General features: G+C 43.7%; 1 protein-coding gene across 1 annotated transcript in view; it reads left to right on the forward strand.

Moving 5' to 3' along the window:
* Positions 1-18,774, forward strand: part of LOC143788492 (putative ferric-chelate reductase 1) — a 62,815-nt gene extending 44,041 nt beyond the window's left edge. The window contains exons 9-16 of the mRNA XM_077278188.1: positions 2,417-2,527; positions 5,277-5,389; positions 8,040-8,126; positions 10,303-10,394; positions 11,165-11,223; positions 11,348-11,485; positions 14,980-15,005; positions 15,925-18,774. Of these exons, the coding sequence (XP_077134303.1) occupies positions 2,417-2,527; positions 5,277-5,389; positions 8,040-8,126; positions 10,303-10,394; positions 11,165-11,223; positions 11,348-11,485; positions 14,980-15,005; positions 15,925-16,014 (716 nt within the window). The 3' untranslated portion in view covers positions 16,015-18,774. The remainder of the gene's footprint in view (positions 1-2,416; positions 2,528-5,276; positions 5,390-8,039; positions 8,127-10,302; positions 10,395-11,164; positions 11,224-11,347; positions 11,486-14,979; positions 15,006-15,924) is intronic.
* The last annotated feature ends 6,133 nt before the right edge of the window (positions 18,775-24,907 follow it).

The raw sequence follows: 24,907 nt of genomic DNA on the forward strand, positions 1-24,907 counted from the left end.
ACCAAAATCATGGACTTATTTACAATAATGGTATGTTTCCACGGTCAGGAATCGGCAGCGCTTTGGACGCAGCACAGCATTTACTGACCGTGGAAACATACCCATACAGTGATACTCATTGTAATCTATCATGTGACATAGAAAGGAAGCATTTCCCCACATTACAATTACTCTTACCTCTATTTAGAAGCATTTATGGACTTCTTAGCAGTAAAGAAAATTAATGTAGCTTTGAGTTTATATCCAAAATGCATAGACTTCAAAGAGAATGCATCTTTGGAAAATTACATGATGTTGTTATGTTAAAAAAAATGGAAAACTTTTTTTCACATTTTTTTTTTTTTTCATTTTAAATGTTTTTACAAAATCCTGAAATCTTTAAGTTTTCTTGCTGGCCACTAAGCTTCAAAATAGTCTGATATTTTTTGTAAAAGGAGCTTAAAGTAAACTAATCAAATTTGCAGACGATACAAAGCTAGGAGGGATAGCTAACAATAGAGAAGACAGAGAAAGGATTCAGAAGGATCTAGATAAGCTTGAACAATATACAAATACTAATAGAACGATATTTAACAGGGAGAAATGCAAGATTCTACACCTGGGCAAGAAAAACAAAAATAACAACTACAGAATGGGAGGAATAGAACTAAGCAACAGCACGTGTGAACAAAACTTGGGTACACTAATAGATAACAGACTGCAAGAATCAACATTGTGATGCAGCAGCAAAAAAGGCAAACACCGTTCTACGATGTATTAAGAGAAGCATAGAGTCTAGATCTCGGGAATTAATTATCCCCCTCCACTCCTCCTTGGTCAGGACTCATCTAGAATACTGTGTCGAGTTCTGAGCACCACATCGAAAATCTGGAGCAGGTTCAGAGAAGAGCTAACAGAATCGTGAGCGGACTGCAAACTTTGTCTTACGAGGAACAGTTAAAGGATCTAGGAATGTTTAGATTGCAAAAATGAGGCTAATGTAGTGCAGCTGCCAGAGCCCTTGCATGGTGTTCCCTTCTCCCTCCATGTAAGGATGCCGGCTTACTCACAGTTCCGGCCCCCAGCGTGTTCCCCAATGTGCTCCTGCTACTGTTGTGTGTGTGCCACAGTTCCTGGTGGCGCACCTAGTACACGCATGCTCGAGCTCTCCTATTCTTAAAGGGGCAGCACACATAAACTAAATGCCCTCAGCTTGTTGCTGAGAAGCATTTAGTATAATGTATTGCACCTGCAAAATGGCTCTTAGCCAATAGCTGGGAGACATCTTGTATAAAAAGACTCCCTCTCCCCTTAGGAGTTGCCAAGCAATGTGTAAAATCAGTGGTCAGCAAGGTGTACTACTAGTGAGTTGTAATGTCCCCTGGTCCCAGTGTCGCTAATGCCTGAACCTCGTCCCCTGGTCCTGGAGTGATCAGTGTGTGAAAATTGTGCCCTGGTCTAGGTGTGGCCAGTCCTGTCCCCAATATCCCCTGGTCCCAGTGTGACCAGTCCTGTTCCGGACATCCCCTGGTGCCATTGCGGCGAGTGCATGAACATTATTCCCCAGTCCATCCCTGTTCCATTTATCCTAGACCAGTGTGTCTGAACTAAGCCCTAAATCCGTGTCAGCGTACCTTACCCTTGGGGTAACCAGCTGCAATACTGGGCTTGCCTGTGGCACAGTGGGTCCACAAATTCAGGTGCATCACGGTTGGGCGTAACAGTTTGCTTGGCCCAGCCATGGCCGCACCAACTAAGCGGAGACTTAACAGCCATTTGCAAATATCTGAAGTGATGTCACTGTATGGAGGGATCATCCTTATTGTCACTTGCACATGGAAACACGAGAAACAATGAAATGAAACTGAAAGGGGAAAAAATATAGATTAGATATTAGAAAAAACTTTTTGACAGTGAGGGTGATCAATGAGAGGAACAAGCTGTCACGAGAGGTGGTGAGTTCTCCTTCAATGGAAGTCTTCACACAGAGGCTGGACAGACATCTGTCTGTGATGGTTTAGTAAATCCTGCATTCATTGATTAGGGGGGTTGGACACAATGACAATGGAGCTCCCTCCAAACTCTAACATTCTATAATGCTATGATTCTATGGGTCTTCACTAGTCATCTTATTATTACAGGCAGGATTACAATGAAAGATACCATCTCAAATAAATCCAGAGGCACAAAACCTAGGATGAGATGATTGGGGTAGCACTTCTATACACCCCCCTGCACATAAAATGCACACACAATTCTCCCAAACACCAGATTCCTATGTACACGTGACTGCTATATGGCAAATCTCTACAGTTCTGCTCAGGTCGCAAAGCAGCAGCTCAGTTTTTTATTGGCGCATATGTAGGTGATACATTCTTTAATGCAATCTATGTAATAAATGGTAAAAGTGTTTATAAATGTAATGTATTCTGCACAGGTCAAATCCAGGTTCATTCGACGAAGTTAATATCTAGTAGTAAAGTTGACCTGACAAGTTTTGTAACAACTGGCACACAGAGTGGAAGAAGTCGAGTAGTGCTTGGTCATGGTGAGCATTTATCTAATGACTTAATTATCAAATGTCATTCCTTTCCTCAAGTTAAATCTATATGTAGATAAGAAGGGAATATTTAGAGGGCTTGCCTCATCTTGTTAAATGGATCAAATTGCAAAATGCTGACAGAGCAATGAACTGTGCATTTACCTGTTATCAAAAACCTCATGTTTCTCAAGAGGAGAAGGATTTTTAAATCTACAGTTTACTACTCATTGCCTTGGTTACCAGCCACTTCTACGGTGGATCCGGTCAGCTTCAGTCCTCCAATACTTCTACAGCAAAGCTGCCTCTGCTAACAACATAAGAGAGCGCAAGGATAGCCCCAGCAGGGCGACCATGTTTTCAGGAGCGCATTGTTACCTGGCATGCACAAAGTCTAAGACTGGGGAACGGGATACTCCTGTAGATAAAAAATTAACAAATCCCTTTAACCCCTTCACGACATGCGCCGTACATGTACGGCGCATATCGGGTCTCCCCCTTTGATGTGGGCTCCGATGCTGAGCCCCCATCTTTCTGGCATGTGTCAGCTGATTTGATCAGCTGACATGAGCCACTAACAGCCGCGGATGAAATCATGATCCATCCGCATCTGCTAACATGTTAAATGCCGCTGTCAATCTCTGACCTCGGCATTTAACATGATTGCGCCAGAAGCTTGTCACAAACCCCTCTTATCAGCGCCCATGTCACATGATCGCGGGTCACCAGTGGGTGGGCATGATGACCCAGAGTCTGCAGGAGACCCCTGTGGTTCTCATAGCTATGAGCGCCACCCAGAGGTCAGTGCTCATAGCAAGTGATCATTTCCGCTACACAAAGCAGGGTGCACTACAGGCAATTGGATAATCACAGCTTCTAGTCTCCCATTGAGACTATTGAAGCAAGTAAAAAGAAAAAAAAATGTTCTTAAAAATATTAAAAAAATAAAAAAATATAAAAGTTTAAATCACCCTCCATTCAACCAACTCAAAATAAAACAATTAAAAAATATAGAAAATACACATAGTTGGTATCACCGCGTTCAGAATCACCCGATCTATCAATACATAAATATGAATTGATCCAATCGGTAAACAGCGTAATGAGAAAAAAATCAAAACTCCAGAATTATGTGTTTTTTAACTACCACAACATTGCATTAAAATGGAATAACAGGCGATCAAAATACTGTATCTACACCAAAATGGTATCAATAAAAACATCAGCTTGGCACGCAAAAAATAGGACTTCACCCAGCCCCATATCCCAAAAAATGGAGACTCTACAGGTCTTCACAACTTAAATAAAAAAAGAGCCTATACATGATTGGTATCTACAAACTCATAATGACCTGAAAAATCATAATGGCAGGTCAGTTTTTGCATTTGGTGAACATACAGTAGTAAGAAAAAAAAAACGATTGTGGAATTGTACCTTTTTGCAATTTCACCGCACTTGGAATTGTTTTCCTATTTTCCAGTACATGATATGGTAAAACCAATCATGTAGTTCAAAAGTACAAAAATTCCTGCAAAAAACAAGCCCCCACCTGGCCATATTGATGGAAAAATAAAAAAGTTATGGTTCTGGGAAGACAGGGAGCGAATAAACGGAAATGCAAAAACATAAATGGGCCACGGCTTGAAAGGGTTAATCTGTCAGTGTGAATTTCTCTGCTAATGTCAGTCAGGGTGCAGGGGAGTGATTACTGTACAGAGCAGTCACTATATAGATAGCTTTGATGATCACTATGCTGGTGCCACCCCAATGACTATAAGTGAGCAGCTGCAGGGAGAATATAACTTTGCATTTTTTCCCTGCAGCCAAATTTCCAATCAAACTGCCACAAATGGCAAAAACAATATTTACCTGCAGGTTACCACAATGACTGTAGGGAAAATACCAGTATGTTTGCTAAGAGGTTCTCTTTATTTCCTGGAAATTCTGGAATGTGTAAATTGTCTAACCGTGGCCGTGTACAACAAGGTCAGACATTTAGTATATTACATGCATGATACAAATCTAAAAAGAACTGAATGGGAGGAGACACAGATTAGATATTAGAAAAAACTTTGTGACAATTAGGGTGATCAATGAGTGGAGCAGGCTGCCAAGAGAGGTGGTGAGTTCTCCTTCCATGGAAGTCTTCAAACAGAGGAAGGCAGACATCTGTCTGGGATGATTTAGTGAATCCTGCTTTGAGCAGGGGTATGGACCAGATGACGCAGGAGGTCCGTTCCAACTCTATCATCCTATCTTTCTATCATTCTATGATTCTACGAAGAAACCTGCCACCCCACTCACTCCACAAAATCACATTACAGCTTAGCGCTACATAACTGTTTAGCCAAGGACATGATCCATTCTCCGCTATTCTTTGAGTCCTGGGAAATCCTTACCCTAGAGGGTTTTAGTAGTCACTTTCCTCATTTCACAATGGCAAATATAATTCCATGCTTGACTCTAATTCCACAGCGCCTGCTCAGCAGAATGTACCAGAGATATGGCCCTGGATGATGTATTGATAGTAGCTGTACACTCCTCCTGGTACCTGAAGAGCTCAATCCCCCACCTGCCTGTATTCTAAATGTCACAAGGAAGATGGGGACCCTGCTATATATTAGGACTGTTACTGCAGCATTAATAATGGCACTTATAACAATTTATATTGTTTCCATCTAAATAGCAATCAATCTCAGCAGTTGAAGGAATGAAAGTCTCCAGGCTGTATCTTATGAGAAAACTTGGTGTTTTTCAGGAGCCCTCATGCTGATTGCCTGGATGACCACTGGAAGTATTGGGATGATTATGGCCCGTTATATGAAGAGTGCTGCTGGAAAGCCAGTCCTTGGAAAGGCAGCGTGGTTCCAGGTGAAATATAAGGAGATAAAGCCTAGAAATTCAGGCATCTACTCTTATTCTTTCTTTACATTAAAGGGATTGTCAATTACATTTCATTTATAAATGCTGCTTCCTCAATAAGTAACCCGATATGACTGCGCTGGCAAACACTGCCCGACGCAGAAAATAAAACTGCACATTTGGACCAAACTGCATTGCCTGTGTGAACACTACCTAATGCCAACCTGAGAGAATGGATCTCTACACTATGCAACTATGTAAATTTTTATTGGAAACATATTTTTCCAAAATTTTGTGAAAATTTTTTGAAAATTGTGTTTTTTTCACATTTTCCACTCTCTCGGGTAGGCTTTAGGTAGTGTCCACACAGGCAATGCAGTTTGGTCTAAATGTGCAGTTTTATTGCTTTCATAAAATTCCAAGGGATTCAAAGCTAAAATAGATTCTCTGGGCACAAAGGTGACGGTGATGAGCGAGCGTGCTAACAAACTCAAGCATATTTTTCAAGCACGCCAAAATACTTGATTAGGACATGAACGTGCTTGGATAACACCTTATCCGCGCACACTCGGTCATAACTAAACAGAAACTAAACTGTTCATTCACCAGGCACATATGTGTCAGTGTGGGCTCACCCGAACAGATTAAAGTCCTCTCCCGCTCAGCTTCTGGCTGAGACTGTCAACACCAGATGTATTTTATTCTTTCCAAACACAATAAGGTGATATATACAGTCCATTTTCCTGGAGCAAACTTTACACAAAAAAGAGGCACGGTCCTGCCAGTCTCAGTATCCCATTCAGCATGAGCTCCAGCAGCTTCCAGCACCGAACTGAAATGTTCAACTCCATGCTCAGCTCACACTGAGCAGACTGTACCTTCCACACATTACTCTACAGCTCCAACACACAGACTGCTCAGCTTTCCAAGCTGACCCATTCAGTCTCCATTCAGAGAGAAACTTTGGCTTGTCTCTCTCCCAGCTACAGATAACATTTTAAATGGCCACTTACCAGGTTCACATTCCACTCTGCTCAACCCCCAAAAGACTTACACAGGGAAACCCATTCACTGGTTCTTAGTCAAAGCTAGCCAGGAGCATCTAATTAAGACCTGCAGTGCTAGGAATTAACCCAGTTCTACCTAGCTTTCCTACAATAGCTTGAAAAAAGACACAAGTCCATCAAGTTCAATCTTTCTCCACCAGTTACACATTTTCTATCGCTAGATTTATAACCCACAATGCAATTTGTTGTAAGAAAAGCATCAAAAAGTTGATTTAAACCACAGGTAATTTTATGACACTTTCCATTAAGGTAAGCAAATTGACAATGTGCCCCATTAACAGTACTACAGAAAGAATGCTGATAATTGGGTAAAAACAAATGGGCAGGATTAGAGATGAGCAAATATCTTCAAGTGAAATTGAATATTCTTCAAGTTTAACAAAAATCTGTATTCTTCAGAATACAGTCTTTTTGTAATTCGCTCTGCACAAATTTGAGCAAAAATATATTTCCTGAACTGTATAGGGCTGGGAAAAAGTAAAAAAAAAATTCACCTGTCTGGCCATCCTGTTGCTCGCTGCCCGCCATCCGATCCTCTGTGCCTCTTCTTTTAGCTATCTTACACCAAACCTCTGACCTCTTCACTCTAGGAATGGACTTCTGGGAGTGACCAAGCATTGGGCGTCCATGCACCCCCTGCCGATGCAGTGCACACTGTGATTTTACAAAATATATCACGGCCTTACAATGCGCAGGGACATCCGAGGACTGTCACACCCAGAAGTTCAAGTCTAGAGTGAAAAGGTTGGAGATGCAGTGCATGATGGCAGAAAGAAGAGACGCTGAGAACCGGATGGCGGGCAGGAAGTTGCGGTGGCAGACAGACGGTGAGCAGTGAGGTTATTATTCAATTCACAATGGATAGTTTACCTGCAAATTAAATTTCCTGGCAAAATCTGCACGATTTGGCAAATTGGAAACTCCCAGATCCAATCATCACTAGTTAGGGTATGATTAATAACAGGGAAAGTCACATGCTGAGGCTGGGGTCACACTTCATGTTTTTAAGAAATACCTGCAGCCGCACGCTCCGGTCTGGCAGTGCCGGGTATTGAGGAGAGAGACTCGCGCGAGTTTCTCGCACTGCACTCGCAAGTGTGACCCCGGCCTTAAAGGCGAACTCCCTGAAAATTTTTTTTTAAAAAACATGATGCCAAGTTATTACTGGTTGATATCACAGTATACTGTTAGAAACTCCTTTTCCTGCATCCACACTATAAATTCTGCCATGTATTGAGTCAAATAGCAACTAATTAGAATGTAACTTTCTATTTTTATTACACAGGTAATAAAATGCAAGCAGATTATAGTTGCTTGTTACATATTGTCACAACGATACAACAAATCTGTCAATGCACAATAAAGGATATGGTGTGATATGCACAAAAATACAGAAGTACTTCTAACCGGAGACCTATAAACATCATCTAACATCTAATAGGAATAGAATGTTTCTAACACAGTAAAAACACATATAAAGAGCTTTCCTATATACAGTCAGTTCTGGGATTCCTGATGGCTGTCACTATTACCGTATATAGTTTTACCTTCTACAACACTTTACAGACCATTCTCTTGTTTTCTCTTTGCAGGCTCACTTCTATCTTATGATATTAACAGTGATTCTCACCATCATAGCATTTATCATGGTGTTTGTAGAGGCTTCTGCTTGGAGTGGTGTAAGTATGTTCTATAAAAAAAAAACTAATGAAAAAAAAATAACCCCCAAAAATATATTTAAATTTAGAAATTTGAAATGATTTTAAATTACCTAAATAAAACAAATGGAAATGCATATCTAACTTTTAATTTCATATCGCAGGACTTTACCCCTTAGACATTTTTTTACCACAGTGTCCTACAAATGCAAGAAAACCCCTCCTATTGCATTTTATATAAATCATACCCCACTTATGGTTTAGTTTGCAGGAAAGTTTGATAAAAAAAAAGTAGGTTTGTGGTTTTCTATGCAAATGCTTTATCTGAGAGTTGAATAACATGGACATTACTAGTCTTTAACAAAAGTCAAAAGGAACCTGCCAGCAGATCGGAAATGTTGATGACATCCATATCTTTGTATTATAAGTCCATTTCTCTGTTTTCTACAAACTATCGGTGATTGGGTGATTGTTTATGCAAATGAGCTCTCAAGTGCAGACAGCTTGGCCTGCATTGGCAACTCTCCGGCCTCTCTCCCTCTTTCTCTGCCCGCTACCGGCCTCCTGTTAGTGACTGACTCTGTGACCTGCTCGCCGCCGAAGATCTTGCATAGGTACTGTCATTACTGGGGAAAAGCATATGTGCAGATCGATCATCTGGCTCTTTCAATGTCATCAAGATCTTAGTGTTCATTACCCCTGGTAATTATGGTGCTTGCACAAGATCTCTGGTGGGGGAGCAGGACACCGAAAAGAGTGAACTGTCAGTAAAAGAGGCCAGCGAGCTGTAAGTGAAAGCCAGGACCCCTGCACTTGTGGCTCATTTGCACAAATATTCAGAAATGGATTTCTAGAAAATGGAGAAATGAATTTATAATACAAACGTATAGATGTCATCAACATTTCAAATGCTTTACATAGATGACATTAGTTTAGGATCTAACTCTGTTGACAGGTTATATTTAAAGTTCCTGTTTCAATCATTTTGTTAACAATAAAAAATTAATTAGTATAGTATTATGTGGGTGATAACCCAAAAGAGGGGAAGCAAACAAAAGCCAATAATAGTAAAAAATTAACAAAGCTTTATTGAAGAATACATATAATCAATAGAAGAAAGTATAAAGGGATAAACGTGCAGAGAATCCTGTGCTGTAACAATCACCACATGCAAGTAGGGTATTTACAATAATTAGTAATAAATTAATGTCCTTGAAAAAATAGTGAAGTGCAAGTGCAACTGAAAAATCCTTTATCAAAAGCAAAAATACACGCATGCAGTATATTTGAGATCCCTAGTGGTCAAATGGTATTTTAGAAATTATATGTGCAAAATATATTAGAAAATACCAACAACATGAGGTAGATGATAAAAGTCATATAAATTAATAATGTGCAATGCAGTACCACAGTGAGATGATAAATTGGTGCAAGAAAAGTACCTAGTAATAAATGAATAGTAAATAATTAGTTATGAGGTATATAGGAGTACTGACAGTGTATGAATGCCAAAAAGACAAAATGTAAGCCTGAGAATCATAAGCAAAAAAAGTACCAAAAATAAAGTGCAAGTGCAATAAGTAAACAAGGCACAGAGATATAATGCCTAAGAGGCTGCTTATGTGCACACATACTTTCATTTATTGATTTTATTTATTCTTCAATAAACTTTCGCAATTTTTTTACTATTATGGGCTTTTGTTTGCTTCCCCTCTTTTGGGTTATGTATGATGGTGGAAGTGACTATTTACTATTGAGTCTAAAATAGGTTCTTACTATGGGGGTGAGCATAATATTTGTATTCTATTTGGCTTTCATTCCCTGCTTACTTTGCACAGACATCTTGGTCAAATGTATTTATTAATTATGCTTAGTTATATAGCACCATCATATTCTACAGCACATTACAGTTACTTTAATTGCTGTCCCCATTGGGGCTCACAATCTAATCTTCCTATCAGTATGTCTTTGGAGTGTGGAAGGAAACCCACTGAAACACAAGAACATATAAACTCCTTGCATATGCTGTCCTCAGTGGTATTTGAACCCATGAGCCCAGTGCTACAAAGCCACCATGCTAACCACTGAGCCACCATGCTACCCTATAATAAATATATTTCAAGATCCTGGATAGCATAGGTTACTACAGTATGACGGAAGCTCATACAGCCTCTGTTCCTTTTCCTTTTCCTCACAGGGAGTCCATCCAGTCCTTGGCTGCATAGTTATGATTCTATCATTTTTCCAACCCATTGCAGCTTTTTTCCGCCCAGATCCGAAGAGTAAAAGGTAAATCTTCTTTGGCATTTGCTTAGTAATATGACTTATCTTACCATTCTCCTGTGATTACTAGAATCTGAAAATATTAAAAAACCTGGAAGGGAAATGTACCCGTTTAATGAGACAAAAACACAATGAACAAGATACTTATAAGATGTTAAGGTATCCAAAAACATAAGAACAAAGCTGGACAAACCATTCTTGATTTTACTATCTATGGCCCTATTTATCAAGAATAGCATTTTTCACGGCAGTCTTGATGAGAGATTGGGTGGAGTGCGAGGCGCCTGACCCATTGAGAAGCACGTGCCTCTTAATGAATCAGGTGAAACTTAAAGTGGTGTTTGACTCCATGTGATCCTCACCACAAATCTTACTCCAGTTGTGGAATTTGATGAACTCATGAATTTGACAAGTGTGGGTCACCCTGTCCATCCCATCCCCATGGAGTTAAAACAGCAAAAGTTGCACTGTGTAAACATATTGAGACTTTTTATGCCAGTTTCTTGTATAAAAGCTTTGATTAATTAGGGCCTTTGTGCTTCTAAAATGGAGAGGAACCCTCCTTGCAAATGGAATGCTTCCCTATAAAATGTAACATTGCACAATCAGTGCTCACAGTGTCAGACTAAGAGAGGACACACTTTATTGACCGAGAAAATGATAACAGCCAGTTGTCAATTATTTTATTTAGCTTTTTCAAGTTTAATTCTGTCACACTTTGGATACTGTATCTAGGAATGAAGATTCTAAATGTTTGTTTCTTCTTCAAATTTTAGACGCTTCATCTTTAACTGGGGACATCGTATAAATGCACTTGTGATAAAAATCCTAGCAGGTGAGACAATAACAGAATAAGTCCAGATCATACAAGATAGCAAGTAGGGAAATATTGTTGACTACAATGTTCTAAGACTTTAACTACACATTCATTTACTGTATTTTTGCATGTTCTCTCTTAGTGGCTGCCATCTTTCTTGGCCTTGAGCTTGTGGATTCAACACCAACACAATGGATGCCAAAGTTGATGGGAGGGTTTTTTGCATGGGAAGTCCTCTTTTATATTATCCTGGAAAGCAACATGCGCCTAAAGACAAATAGTAAGTAACGTAATTAATATTAATAATCAATATTTGATGTTTATGAATTAATTTATTAATGAAATATATGATACCAAAGCCACAGCTCATGAGCTTCCCTCACTCAGTAGTCTGAAGCGTCAGAACAGATTAAGCAAATACATGTTGGTCATTTATTTCAATTTCAAACTAGTTGATTGCCAAGTGCTTGTACTATAGTTAAGTTAAAAAAAATTCCAATAAAAATGCAGTGTATGAAGGGCATTTAATATATCCTTAACGTTTCAGCCAACATCTGGCCGCTGCATTTTTAGCCGCAAAAAAATTGGAAAAATTTGTATCGTTTTTGAAAATCACTGTGACATTTATCAATACTGCACAATTTTTCGACAGTGCACACATTGACTGTTTGATAAATCTGCATCTTTAGTGTTCACCAGATATCACTTGACTTAGCTTGTACCAGAAATTTAGCATAAAAATCTGCAACATCTGTGCCGGCTTCTGTTTTGGCTGCTAGGCGCGCTGAGCATTTGTTGCAGGAGACGCTTGACAGCAACAGTTCTGCATTATTTCTGGGACTTGTGGCTCTGGACAGTCCAGAAGTTAAGGAGTTAATGCTGTTCATGTGTGCTTCTAGCATCTGTCAGCACTGGGTGTAGTTCACACTGCCAAAGTTTGTGCTACCTGGTTTTACTTGTGCGCTATGCATCTGGTGTTTCTTCCTGACTTATCCTGTTTCCTGACTTCGGTTTCACTTTTGACTGCCTGCTGTTTCATTGATAACACTTCTTGGCTTTGACCCTGCTTGGCAACTCTTGCTGCCTCTGGTTTGCTCTTCCGGATGGCAGTCCTTCCGTGGTAGCAATCCACGGGGTCTTGTTGTGAAACCAGACCCATGTACAGGTGTTAAAGGGTATCAACGTTTCTCTGGAACCTTCAAGTTGGAGCGTCTTGTGTCAAGTCCGTCCAAGGTAGCCTTTTTGAGCCTGTGACCTCAGACAGATGTGACAAAAGCTAAATTGTGACATGCTAGTTAAATAGATGGGACTGAATGCATAATAGCATCAATGCTATCCAATAGGGCAAGTATACATTCATATTAAAAAGCAAATTTTATCAAGAAGCATGTTAAAAAGCATAAATAAGACCTTGTTCAAAACAAGCACATAAAATGGTATGAATGAGTAAAAAATGACGTGTAAAAAAGCAAATAGGTGTAAAAAGTTCAACACCGACAATATATTTATTTTAAGAACCAATAAATAGTCATTTGCAAAGTGCAATAAACACCTCAGAAGGATACCTCAAAAAGCCAGATAAAAAATAGATAATTATATGAATTACTGGTCAAAAAAGTTGTGAAAGAAAACAGCGTAAAGGGTTGCCCACCAAGAACACCTGACACGCGTTTCGCAACTGCCTCATCTACATCTTCCTGATCTGCTTTTCTGGGGTTTTGATCTAAATTAATTATTAAACTTTGCATGTTATTTATTTGCATTTTAATATCATTACTGCTTACTTGCATATTATTTAAAGGGAATCTGTCAGGTCCCCAGAACCATCAGCAGTTACGTCTGTATATGTAGGCACACTGCCTAATAGTCCCTTTATCCCATTACATACATAAAGAGATCTTATAATAATAATAATTTTATTTATATAGCACCAACATATTCCGCGGCGCTTTACAACTTATAGAGGGGACTTGTGCAGACAATAGACATTACAGCATAACAAAAATCACAGTTCAAAACGGATGCCAAGAGGAAAGAGGGCCCTGCTCGCAAGCTTACTATCTATAGGAAAAGGGGAGACACGAGAGGTGGATGGTAACAATTGCTTTCGTTGTTCGGACCAGCCATAGTGTAAGGCTCGGGTGTTCATGTAAAGCTTTATGAACCGGTTATCAGCCTAAGTATGTAGCAGTACAGACACAGAGGGCTATTAACTGCATAAAGCATATGAGAACACGATGCAAGGAACCTGATTATGGTTTAAGTTGTTTTTTTTCTTTTCTAAAGTCCGTTTATGATATGTAAATAAGGCATTTGACTAGTCGATGGGGCGTTTGTGTACTCAGACTTTCTCGGCCCACTTAGCATGTTTTCATGCCCACTGTGGGCGTGATAATATTACAAGTGCTGGCGTCATCACTAGCACTATACCTTGCGCTAGCAATGACGTCAGCACTTGTAAGTCATATTATCACGCCCACAGTGGTATGATAACATCTAAGTGGGAGGACTAGTCTGGGGACACTAATGCCCCATATTGCGATAGTGATGACTCTTGGTGGTTCTTTGGGTACCGGTGACTTGACAGGTTCCCTTTAATGGTTTCTCCTGTGTGTATTGTAGGTATTGAACTTTTTTACGCTGGGGACTCATTTTTAGCTCACCTGTCCCATTTTATGTGTCTGTTATGAACACACAAGGAAGGAATGGAAAAAATCCAGCGTATTAAAAACAATCCCAAATATTGTTCAAAAATGTTTTTTAAATAAATCTTAACATTTATTCCATTCTATAAAATTTCCATAGAGGTCCAAAAACAAAAAAGGTAGACACCAAAGGAATCAGAAATGAAAAAATAGAGACATGTTTCGGCAATATGCCTTACTCATATTTGACAATTTCTGAACATTTTTGGCAAGATTTTGGATTGTTTTACTACCCTGGATTTTTTCCCTTCCCTCCTTGCAAACTTCTTGGCGGCTCTTGCCAGACCATATCCTCACGAAGTGTCCCAGATTCCACTTAGAGGACCTCCAGTGTGCTGACCTGACTCTATCCATTTATAATTTTGTTGTGAACACAGTTTGCTTCTCAATAAAAATTTTCTTTTTAATATGATTATTTACTTGCCATGCACCATAAATTTGTGGCAACATTTTAGTGCATCTTTTGGCACACAGTGTCATATATAGACCATGCCCCCTTTTCACTAGTCTGCGTTCTCTTTCTGCGATACCAAGTCTCCCTTGTCAGACACATATAGAGTCTAAAACAAATAATAAATGGGGTGCAAGTCAAGAAAAACATTTTTTGGCCCTTGGCACCAGAATGTGGGATACTTTAGCCTACTAAATGTCCCAATTGTATGTAAACACATTGTTAAAAGCCTTTATTCTTAAAGTAGTTGTTGGATTGAAGAGATTGGTGGCAAAAAAGTTAACCGTTTCCAGAAGCCATATGTTGGGCCATTGTCCATTTGGCCTCCAGAAAAGGAAACGTTCTAGATCCAGTATTCACCATGACATTCCAATTATTAGACAGAGATGTATCCATACTGGTCGGATTACTGTATCAATCGTTATATACACGGTCTGTTTCATCTTCTATCTTATTATTTTCCTGATTTCTTGATTATTTTGCTACATTTATGAAGGCACAAATAAAAAGATGTTAATTTTGCTATGAAAATATAATCTTGTATGTGATTGTCATGGCTTGCAGAGGTGAGGCTACAAACAGCATTCATGGTTTCTGTTGTTTCTTTTTTACCCACAGGGACATATGATAATCCAGACAAAATGGTAAGTTATGTTATATTTTGGTATAAATTATATCCATTCTACTACCTGGGTTGTTGCAATACTTATTTTTTATTCATAGGAAGCCTCATAAATAAACTAAGTCAGCGTTCTCCATCCATGCCTACTGTAGCAACCAGTTTTTGCCTTCATGATGTAATGGTTTTTGTATTGCCATTACTTATCCTTTTTCTTTTCATTTGAGCCAGAAATGCTGTTTCCTGTTACTATTTTGGTCATATTGGTTAATGAAGCAATAAACCACCTACAGACTATAACCAAACATGTTTCTGTGTCTACATCGGGGAGCAGCTAAATGAGCCGACTATATATATATATATATATATATATATATATATATATATATATATATATATATATATATATTATTGTTATTACTATTATTTATTTCACCCTGAAGTAGGATCGCCAATGTCTGATTCCTTCCCGTAGTAAAATTAACATACTAACCATCTTCTGCTGTTCCCAGTGCCGCTCAGGTCCCGTTTCGCCATCATGTCACCACAACTCCTGACTGACCGGAAAGCAGAGTTAACGTTCACAAACTCTCAACGTAAGTCTATGAGATCCTCGTTCTGGCCTCGTTATGGCTCTCATAGACTTAACATTGAGAAGTGAATTTCCAAACTTCAGAAGATGACCAAAGTGGCAGTGAGAGCAGCAGAAGATGGCGACTGATAAGGATTATACTACAGGCAGAGAATAAACCATAGTGATATAACACTTTCGGGGGTGAAATAAAAGAAAACCCCGGAATGGTGCTTTAAAAAAAATCTGAAGGCATGGTAAAAGTTGTTAAAACCTATAAGAGCTTTCTACTGTACATACTGAAGATAAGATGTTGAAATTAAGTTGTCACATTTAAAGTGAATGTCAGTAATCAAATCATTTTCTGTTGCAGATGCAGCTAGAGACCACAGCACTTATAATCTTCATTTGTGGAAACTTGGCATTTCTGATAGCACTGTTGGTTGGCATTGGACAATCGTAAGCCTGACATTGTTTACTGGTTAAAAAATCCAACTCTTCCCAGCCAAAGAATGAACTTTTGAAGGACCTTATCATCATCTACAAATTTTTTTTGATAGATCTAAAAATTGCCAATGCCAACATGCGAAGGAAGTCTGTGAGATATTTAAACTTGTTAGGACCTACATATCACTAGAATATGTCTGTGACTTTGTGTTTTTGGGGGGTTCCATATCAAAATGGATAGCTAGTGTCATGATTTACTATGACATGGAACTCATGACATTACATTTTGTGAACCACTTCTCAGGGTAATATATTTGAGGGTTCTTTATATTTTACATAAAGAAATCCTCCATCAGGGAATAAAAAGTGACAATATATTTCTCATATATAGACACTTTATCCGATGCCTTCTGTTTGCCTCTCACGGTGCCCTTCACACAGATCGGCGTTCCAATTCTCCTGCTTTCCAGAATGGACATCACAGTGGCATATACAGTGGTAACTCTAAACGATACTTCCACTGGAAAGGCAGGGAGACCATGGCTTATACTTATACTAACTGTCCCCATGCTACTGCAGTGGCCCTCATTGAAGCAGGAAAAAGGAACGTCAACATGAGTGAAGGAGGCAGCGGGAGGCAAATGGAAGGCACCAGGTAGGGTGACTTATACACGACAAACGTCGAGTCACTTTTTAGTTGTAGGGTGGAGGGTCACTTATAGCTTTACATACTTACATGAAACATTTGAAAAAGGAGATAGTCTGATTTGGGCAATATCTTCTCAAACTATTGGCTACCCATCTAAAATCTACCATCGGTAATATGAACCTGCAGAACACTCGAACATCGGCACCCCCTCTCCCTGTCCCCCCAAAAATGATACTGTGAGAAAAATAAGCCCACAGTTACACCACCTTTTTCTATGAAATAAGGGCCAGGAACATGGTGAACAACTGATGGATTTGGATGTATTGACAGGCGAAAACACAGTTTTGAGTTTTAGCCTGTGTCCTGTATGACAAGCGCGGCCATCAGCTGATTGGTAGGTTTCCCTACTGACATAATTGGTTATGTACAGAGTTAATCCTTGTAGTGACAAATTGCAAGGTATCAAAAGAAACCCGTTAAAATGAAGGGGTGCTTAGTGTTTTTGGAATGTTGTAGATGCTCCAGCTGAAGGCAATGATGATTTATTGTGGCTTATGATATTCGCTATAAGGAAGGAACAAACATTTTCTAGTTACATATTCTCTAAAAGAGTTTTTAAAAAGGAGTTGCTGAAGTCCAGCGTGGCGGCATCGTGTCAGTTTTCACTCTTGATAGACAAGAGGTAATGGAGTCTCATTCTTAAAGAGTAAAATTACTTTAAAAAACTAGCAACTTTGCAATTCACCTCTTATTAAAAATCCTCAAAATTCTCAAGAACAGAGATTTTTTAGCTTATGGTTTACTGGTCATTGCCTAGGTTACCAGCCACTTCTTCTGTTTATCATAAGTGGTCAGTCTCCTTGGTAAGGAGTGCAGAGCTTACTATGCGACTCCTCCAATGCTGCAGAGAAAACCTGCCTCACTTTGCATCATCGTAGAGTGTACAGGACTGGCCATCAGCAAACCCATGCACCGGGTCTAAACTGTCAATCATCTGGAGCGCACAACCCCCCAGCAAGCAGGAAGCCGGGAGTACAGGAATGGGTGCACTCCTGAAAACAGAACATGGGACAAACCCTTTAAGGTGTGTCGGTTTATCAGTGGTATGTTCATTACTGATATAGCACTATTTATCTTTTGTGTCGCTCGTCATACTAGTACTCTTTTTTTTTTTTTTTGTAATTCTTCCAAGCACAGTTGCTGGTTGTCACCAGTTTGGTCATTTTAAAGAATTCAAAAATGTTTTACGCAATATATATTTTTAATTGAGATGTGTTATTTATGTTTCATATAAGCAAACCAAAGCTTCAAGCTTCTATGTTTACGTCATCATCTTTCAATGTGGTTATCCTGTTGGGGTTTTTTTTTGCGGGATCATGGGTGGGGTTGTAAAATTAAAGGGATTTCTAAGATTTACAAACTGATGACCTATCTATAAGTCATCAATTTCTCATTGGATGTAGTTTGACACCAGGCATCCCCACCAACCCGCTGTTATCCACTCCAGCATTTGTAGGACATCAGCAATGTATGGGGCAGAGCCCTGTCCTATTGTTTACTGGCCGCTGTCTGTTTCTGCACCTTATCTACTATTTATGTGGTGTCAGACCCCCACTGATCTGATATTAAAAAGTGCGGGCCAAACGCTTTTAGGCCCTGTGGCCACTGGAGTGAAGCCTTCTGTCCACTGTTTACACTGGCAAGAATTTCAAATATATGCGTTCAATGGAAGGCTACAACGTGTGCCACCAAACAGCCACTGCCCAGCAGCATTGTGCACAAACACTAAGCGCAACATTTTTATTCTCTTCTCTGCTTGTTAAGAATCTTTAGAACTTGGCCTACACTAATCCTAGATCCTCCTGTCCTTTTTCCCTAATTATATGATTCATGCAGAGCCTTTATAAATATAATAACAGTATACAACACTGGATTTGTCAGTAATGAATATATCGTATTATAATGATATTGAAGGAGATATTATATTACACTGTCTATATACGAAGTATCCGTTAAATAATTCCTATAATATTTGTTTATCAGAAAATCCCTGCCATATACACAGAAATGTGTGTTTTATATATGCATTTGACTTTTTTGTAATGTTAATAAATTATTTTGTCTTATTTATTGGCTTTCTTCCTTATTTATACATCATCTGTTTACTTTCGTTTTTTGTTTAAAAATACAAAATGGCAAAAATGTTCTAGGTTTCTGAATCACCTTTCTTAAGAAATCAGGGAATTGGTGTTAGCTAGGTTTACTAATCGTAGTGTCCATTTTCTCCTGTTAAGCCTTATTAAAATGGAAAAATTGAGTTAAAGCAACATTGTAGTAGAAAAAATTTAATTTTTCAACTACAGGGCCCAATGTTATAAAATCATGTAAAGCACATATGATTTAAAATGCCCACTATACCCCTAAATTAATTCCTTTAGGAGTGCAGTTTCAAAATAGGGTAATTTGTGGGGGCTTGTATTGTTTTGCAATCTCATGATCTCATGGAGTTCGTAATCTATTCCAGCCAAATTTGCACCAAAACTTAAATAGTGCTTCTTCCCATCCATGCCTAGTTGTGTGATCAAACAGTAGTATCCAACTACATGGCATATTGCCACATTTAGGAGAAATTATAACTACCAAATGTCCTCTTGTGGTGTCCTATCCACCTCAATCCAACCATAATAATGTATAGTTGTGAATAACTTTACAAGGTCCGCCTTTAATATATGGTTGGTTATTTTTCCTGCTACTTTATCATTGTCACTGGCTTTTGTTTTCATTCCCAGCCCTTTTTTACCTGTTTGAGAAATTCCCTTTTGCTACAGATTTTAGCTATTTTTAACTTAATTTTTGAACAAAATATTGAATTTTAGTTGTTTTTGCCTATGCCTCTTTGTCCCTAATACAAATATGGGATGTTGTTTATTATTTAGGAGAAATTGCGTAACAAATTATGGGGCACATTGTCTCCTATTACCCGTGTGAATGTTAAAAATATACAATTAAAGCAACGATTTTAGCATAGTGGAGAAAATGTACTTTTTATTTTATTACGTTTTATTTCCTTTAAGGCACCTAAAGGGTTAACAAAATTCCTGACGAAAGTTTTACATACTTTGAGAAGTGCGTTTTTTAAAATGGTATCACGTTTAGAGGTTATTTAATATATAGACCCTTTCGCTTTGAAACTAATTTGGTCCTTAAAAAAAAAGCAAGTTTTGTAAATTTCTTTGAAGTTTTATGTTATGAAGTTTTCTAACTTCATAAAGTAAAAAGATGTTTGAAAAATGTTGCTGACATAAAGGCACATGTTAAATGTCCTTTATTAGTATCAGTTAGTACATTTTGCAGCCAGAAATAGGCAATTCAACACAGGGGATACAGGAAGCATGCAGTGCAAAATTATGAAATAGAACTTATTTATCACAAAGATGTACATATCTTTATGCATCACACCTTTGCAAAAAAATAAAACACACCATCTTTTTCTATTTATGAGAAACAAAGCAAGCAGATATAGTGCAATCAACTTCCAACTGGTTAAAAGGCCCTATACAAGTGTTTATTCATAACCACAAATGGGCACTAAAATTGATACAAATAACAAATCAACTCAAGTGAAGTCCTTTCTGAATTCAGTCTTTGAGATCTGACTCTGGATTCTCCTTTAGACTACATTCACACATCCATTTCCGGTTTTACATCCATGTGAAAAAATAAAAATTAAAAATTTTTGTCACTTGTGTCATCTGCTTTGGCCACATTTTTTAATCAATTTTTTCATGTTTTATTTGAAAACTGAAGGAGGTAGACTGTCTGAACATTTGGGTTACCGTATTTTTCGGCGCATAAGACAACTGGGCGTATAAGACGACCCCCCAACTTTTCTAGTTAAAATATAAAATCTTCTTAAAAGTCAGGGGTCTTCTTATACGCCGTGTGTCATCTTATAGGGTGGGTGACCAATGTGCATATGGTGGGGTGGAGAGGTCCCGATGACGAAGAGAGGGGGCGTCTCACAGGGAAGGTGTAAGTGGAGTATCCCCCATTACCTCATTGTAGCAGCGATGCTCTCTGTGCTGGAGGGCGGCGTATCTCTGTGCAGCATCTGGGCTCCGCCGGCATTTCCTCAAAGCCCGGAGGCACCGGCAGCTCCATTGCTGCGATACGGTGGCCTCCGGAAAAATGGCCGCTGGGGGCAGCACATGCTCAGATTCAGATCTTGTTTCCCGAGATCTCGGGAGACAAGATCTGAATCTGAGCATGCGCCGCCCAAAGCGGCCATTTCCCAGAGGCCACCGCATCACCTGCCAGCACACTGTGGAGCAGAGGTCACTTTCACAATGTAATTCTATGGCACTTAGGGTTCTCTCATATCAGCATTTCAATTCGGAGAGTGCAATGTGAGAACTTTCACATGCAGAGAGTCGTGACGCCAGTGAGGTGACCAGAGTTCATCGGCTTTGAACTCCAATCATCTTACTGACATCAGCGCTTGGCACTGAAGCTGCATTCTCATGCTCAGCTCAGCGTCTCCTGGAAGCCAGGTTGACATAAAATGCCACCGCTTAGCAATGCTCCAGATGTAGCTGAGTTGGGCTCGTCGCGGGACATATGGATTATTGACAGAAAGGATTTCTTTGCTTTTTTATTTAGATACTAGATGGCAGCCCGATTCTAAAGAATCGGGAGTCTAGAATCCATATATACTTTATTTATTCAAATGTAAGAATAATTTGGTGGGCGGGGACCCTCGGCCTCCGATTTGGTTGGCGGGGCCCCACGGCCTCCGGTTTGGTGGGCGGGGTCCCTCTGCCTCCGCTTTGGTGGGCGGGGCAGCTCGGCCTTCGATTTGGTGGGCGGGGCTCCTCGGCCTCCGATTTGGTTTGGTGGGGCCCCTCGGCCTCCGATTTGGTAGGCGGGGCCCCTTATCCTCCGATTTGGTGGGCGGGGACCCTCGGCCTCCGATTTGGTGGGCGGGGCCCCTCGGCCTCCGATTTGGTGGGCGGGGCCCCTCGGCCTCCGATTTGGTTGGCGGGGCCCCTCGGCCTCCGATTTGGTGGGCGGGGACTCTCGGCCTCCGATTTGGTGGGCGGGGACCCTCGGCCTCCGATTTGGTGGGCGGGGACCCTCGGCCTCCGATTTGGTGGGCAGGGACCCTCGGCCTCCGATTTGGTGGTCGGGGACCCTCGGCCTCCGCTTTGGTGGGCGGGGCCCCTCGGCCTCCGATTTGGTGGGCGGGGTCCCTCGGCCTTCGATTTGGTGGGCGGGGCCCCTCGGCCTTCGATTTGGTGGGCGGGGCCCCTCGGCCTCCGATTTGGTTGGTGTGGACCCTCGGCCTCCAATTTGGTGGGCGGGGACCCTCGGCCTCCGATTTGGTGGGCGGGGACCCTCGGCCTCCAATTTGGTGGGCGGGGACCCTCGGCCTCCGATTTGGTGGGCGGGGATCCTCGGCCTCCGATTTGGTGGGCGGGGACCCTCGGCCTCCGATTTGGTGGGCGGGGCCCATCGGCCTCCGATGTGGTGGGCGGGGCCGCTCGGCCTTCGATTTGTTGGGCGGGGCTCCTCGGCCTCCGATTTGGTTGGCGGGGCCCCTCGGCCTCCGATTTGGTTGGCGGGGCCCCTTATCCTCCGATTTGGTGGGCGGGGACTCTCGGCCTCCGATTTGGTGGGCGGGGACCCTCGGCCTCCGATTTGGTGGGCGGGGCCCCTCGGCCTCCGATTTGGTGGGCGGGGCCCCTCGGCCTCCGATTTGGTGGGCGGGGACCCTCGGCCTCCGATTTGGTTGGTGGGGACCCTCGGCCTCCGATTTGGTGGGCGGGGACCCTCAGCCTCCGATTTGGTGGGCGGGGACCCTCGGCCTCCGATTTGGTGGGTGGGGACCCTCGGCCTCCAATTTGCTGGGCGGGGACCCTCGGCCTCCGATTTGGTGGGTGGGGACCCTCGGCCTCCGATTTGGTGGGCGGGGACCCTCGGCCTCCGATTTGGTGGGCGGGGACCCTCGGCCTCCGATGTGGTGGGCGGGGACCCTCGGCCTCCGCTTTGGTGGGCGGGGCCAGGCCCCTCGGCCTCCGCTTTGGCGGGCGGGGCCGCTCGGCCTTCGATTTGGCGGGCGGGGCTCCTCGGCCTCCGATTTGGTTGGCGAAGCCCCTCGGCCTCCGATTTGGTGGGCGGGGACCCTCGGCCTCCGATTTGGTGGGCGGGGACCCTCGGCCTCCGATTTGGTGGGCGGGGCCCCTCGGCCTCCGATTTGGTGGGCGGGGACCCTCGGCCTCCGATTTGGTGGGCGGGGACCCTCGGCCTCCGATTTGGTGGGCGGGGACCCTCGGCCTCCGATTTGGTGGGCGGGGCCCCTCTGCCTCCGATTTGGTGGGTGGGGCCCCTCGGCCTCCGATTTGGTGGGCGGGGCCCCTCGGCCTCCGATTTGGTGGGCGGGGACCCTCGACCTCCGATTTGGTGGGCGGGGACCCTCGGCCTCCGCTTTGGTGGGCGGGGCCCTTCGGCCTCCGATTTGGTGGGCGGGGTCCCTCTGCCTCCGATTTGGTGGGCGGGGACCAGCGGCCTCCGCTTTGGTGGGCGGGGCCGCTCGGCCTTCGATTTGGTGGGCGGGGCTCCTCGGCCTCCGATTTGGTTGGTGGGGCCCCTCAGCCTCCGATTTGGTGGGCGGGGCCCCTTATCCTCCGATTTGGTGGGCGGGGCCCCTCGGCCTCCGCTTTGGTGGGCGGGGCCGCTCGGCCTTTGATTTGTTGGGCGGGGCTCCTCGGCCTTTGATTTGGTTGGCGGGGCCCCTCGGCCTCCGATTTGGTTGGCGGGGCCCCTCGGCCTCCGATTTGGTGGGCGGGTACCCTCGGCCTCCGATTTGGTGGGCGGGGACCCTCGGCCTCCGATTGGGTGGGCGTAGCCCCTCGGCCTCCGATGTGGTGGTCGGGGCCCCTTGGCCTCCGCCTTGGGGGCGGGGCCGGGCCCCTCGGCCTCCGCTTTGGTGGGCGGGGCCGCTCTGCCTTCGATTTGGTGGGCGGGTACCCTCGGCCTCCGATTTGGTGGGCGGGGACCCTCGGCCTCTGATTTGGTGGGCGGGGCCCCTCGGCCTCCGATGTGGTGGTCGGGGCCCCTTGGCCTCCGCCTTGGGGGCGGGGCCGGGCCCCTCGGCCTCCGCTTTGGTGGGCGGGGCCGCTCTGCCTTCGATTTGTTGGGCGGGGCTCCTCGGCCTCCGATTTGGTTGGCGGGGCCCCTCGGCCTCCGATTTGGTTGGCGGGGCCCCTTATCCTCCGATTTGGGGGGCGGGGACTCTCGGCCTCCGATTTGGTGGGCGGGGACCCTCGGCCTCCGATTTGGTGGGCGGGGCCCCTCGGCCTCCGATTTGGTGGGCGGGGACCCTCGGCCTCCGATTTGGTGGGCGGGGACCCTCGGCCTCCGATTTGGTGGGCGGGGACCCTCGGCCTCCGATTTGGTGGGCGGGGACCCTCGGCCTCCGATTTGGTGGGCGGGGACCCTCGGCCTCCGATTTGGTGGGCGGGGACCCTCGGCCTCCGATGTGGTGGTCGGGGCCCCTCGGCCTCCGCTTTGGTGGGCGGGGCCGCTCGGCCTTCGATTTGTTGGGCGGGGCTCCTCGGCCTTTGATTTGGTTGGCGGGGCCCCTCGGCCTCCGATTTGGTTGGCGGGGCCCCTCGGCCTCCGATTTGGTGGGCGGGTACCCTCGGCCTCCGATTTGGTGGGCGGGGACCCTCGGCCTCCGAGTGGGTGGGCGTAGCCCCTCGGCCTCTGATTTGGCGGGCGGGGCCCCTCGGCCTCCGATGTGGTGGTCGGGGCCCCTTGGCCTCCGCCTCGGGGGCGGGGCCGGGCCCCTCGGCCTCCGCTTTGGTGGGCGGGGCCGCTCTGCCTTCGATTTGTTGGGCGGGGCTCCTCGGCCTCCGATTTGGTTGGCGGGGCCCCTCGGCCTCCGATTTGGTTGGCGGGGCCCCTTATCCTCCGATTTGGGGGGCGGGGACTCTCGGCCTCCGATTTGGTGGGCGGGGACCCTCGGCCTCCGATTTGGTGGGCGGGGCCCCTCGGCCTCCGATTTGGTGGGCGGGGACCCTCGGCCTCCGATTTGGTGGGCGGGGACCCTCGGCCTCCGATTTGGTGGGCGGGGACCCTCGGCCTCCGATTTGGTTGGCGGGGCCCCTCGGCCTCCGATTTGGTGGGCGGGGACCCTCGGCCTCCGATTTGGTGGGCGGGGACCCTCGGCCTCCGATTTGGTGGGCGGGGACCCTCGGCC

This window comes from Ranitomeya variabilis, chromosome 8 (genome assembly GCF_051348905.1).
Source record: "Ranitomeya variabilis isolate aRanVar5 chromosome 8, aRanVar5.hap1, whole genome shotgun sequence".
Taxonomy (NCBI): domain Eukaryota; kingdom Metazoa; phylum Chordata; class Amphibia; order Anura; family Dendrobatidae; genus Ranitomeya; species Ranitomeya variabilis.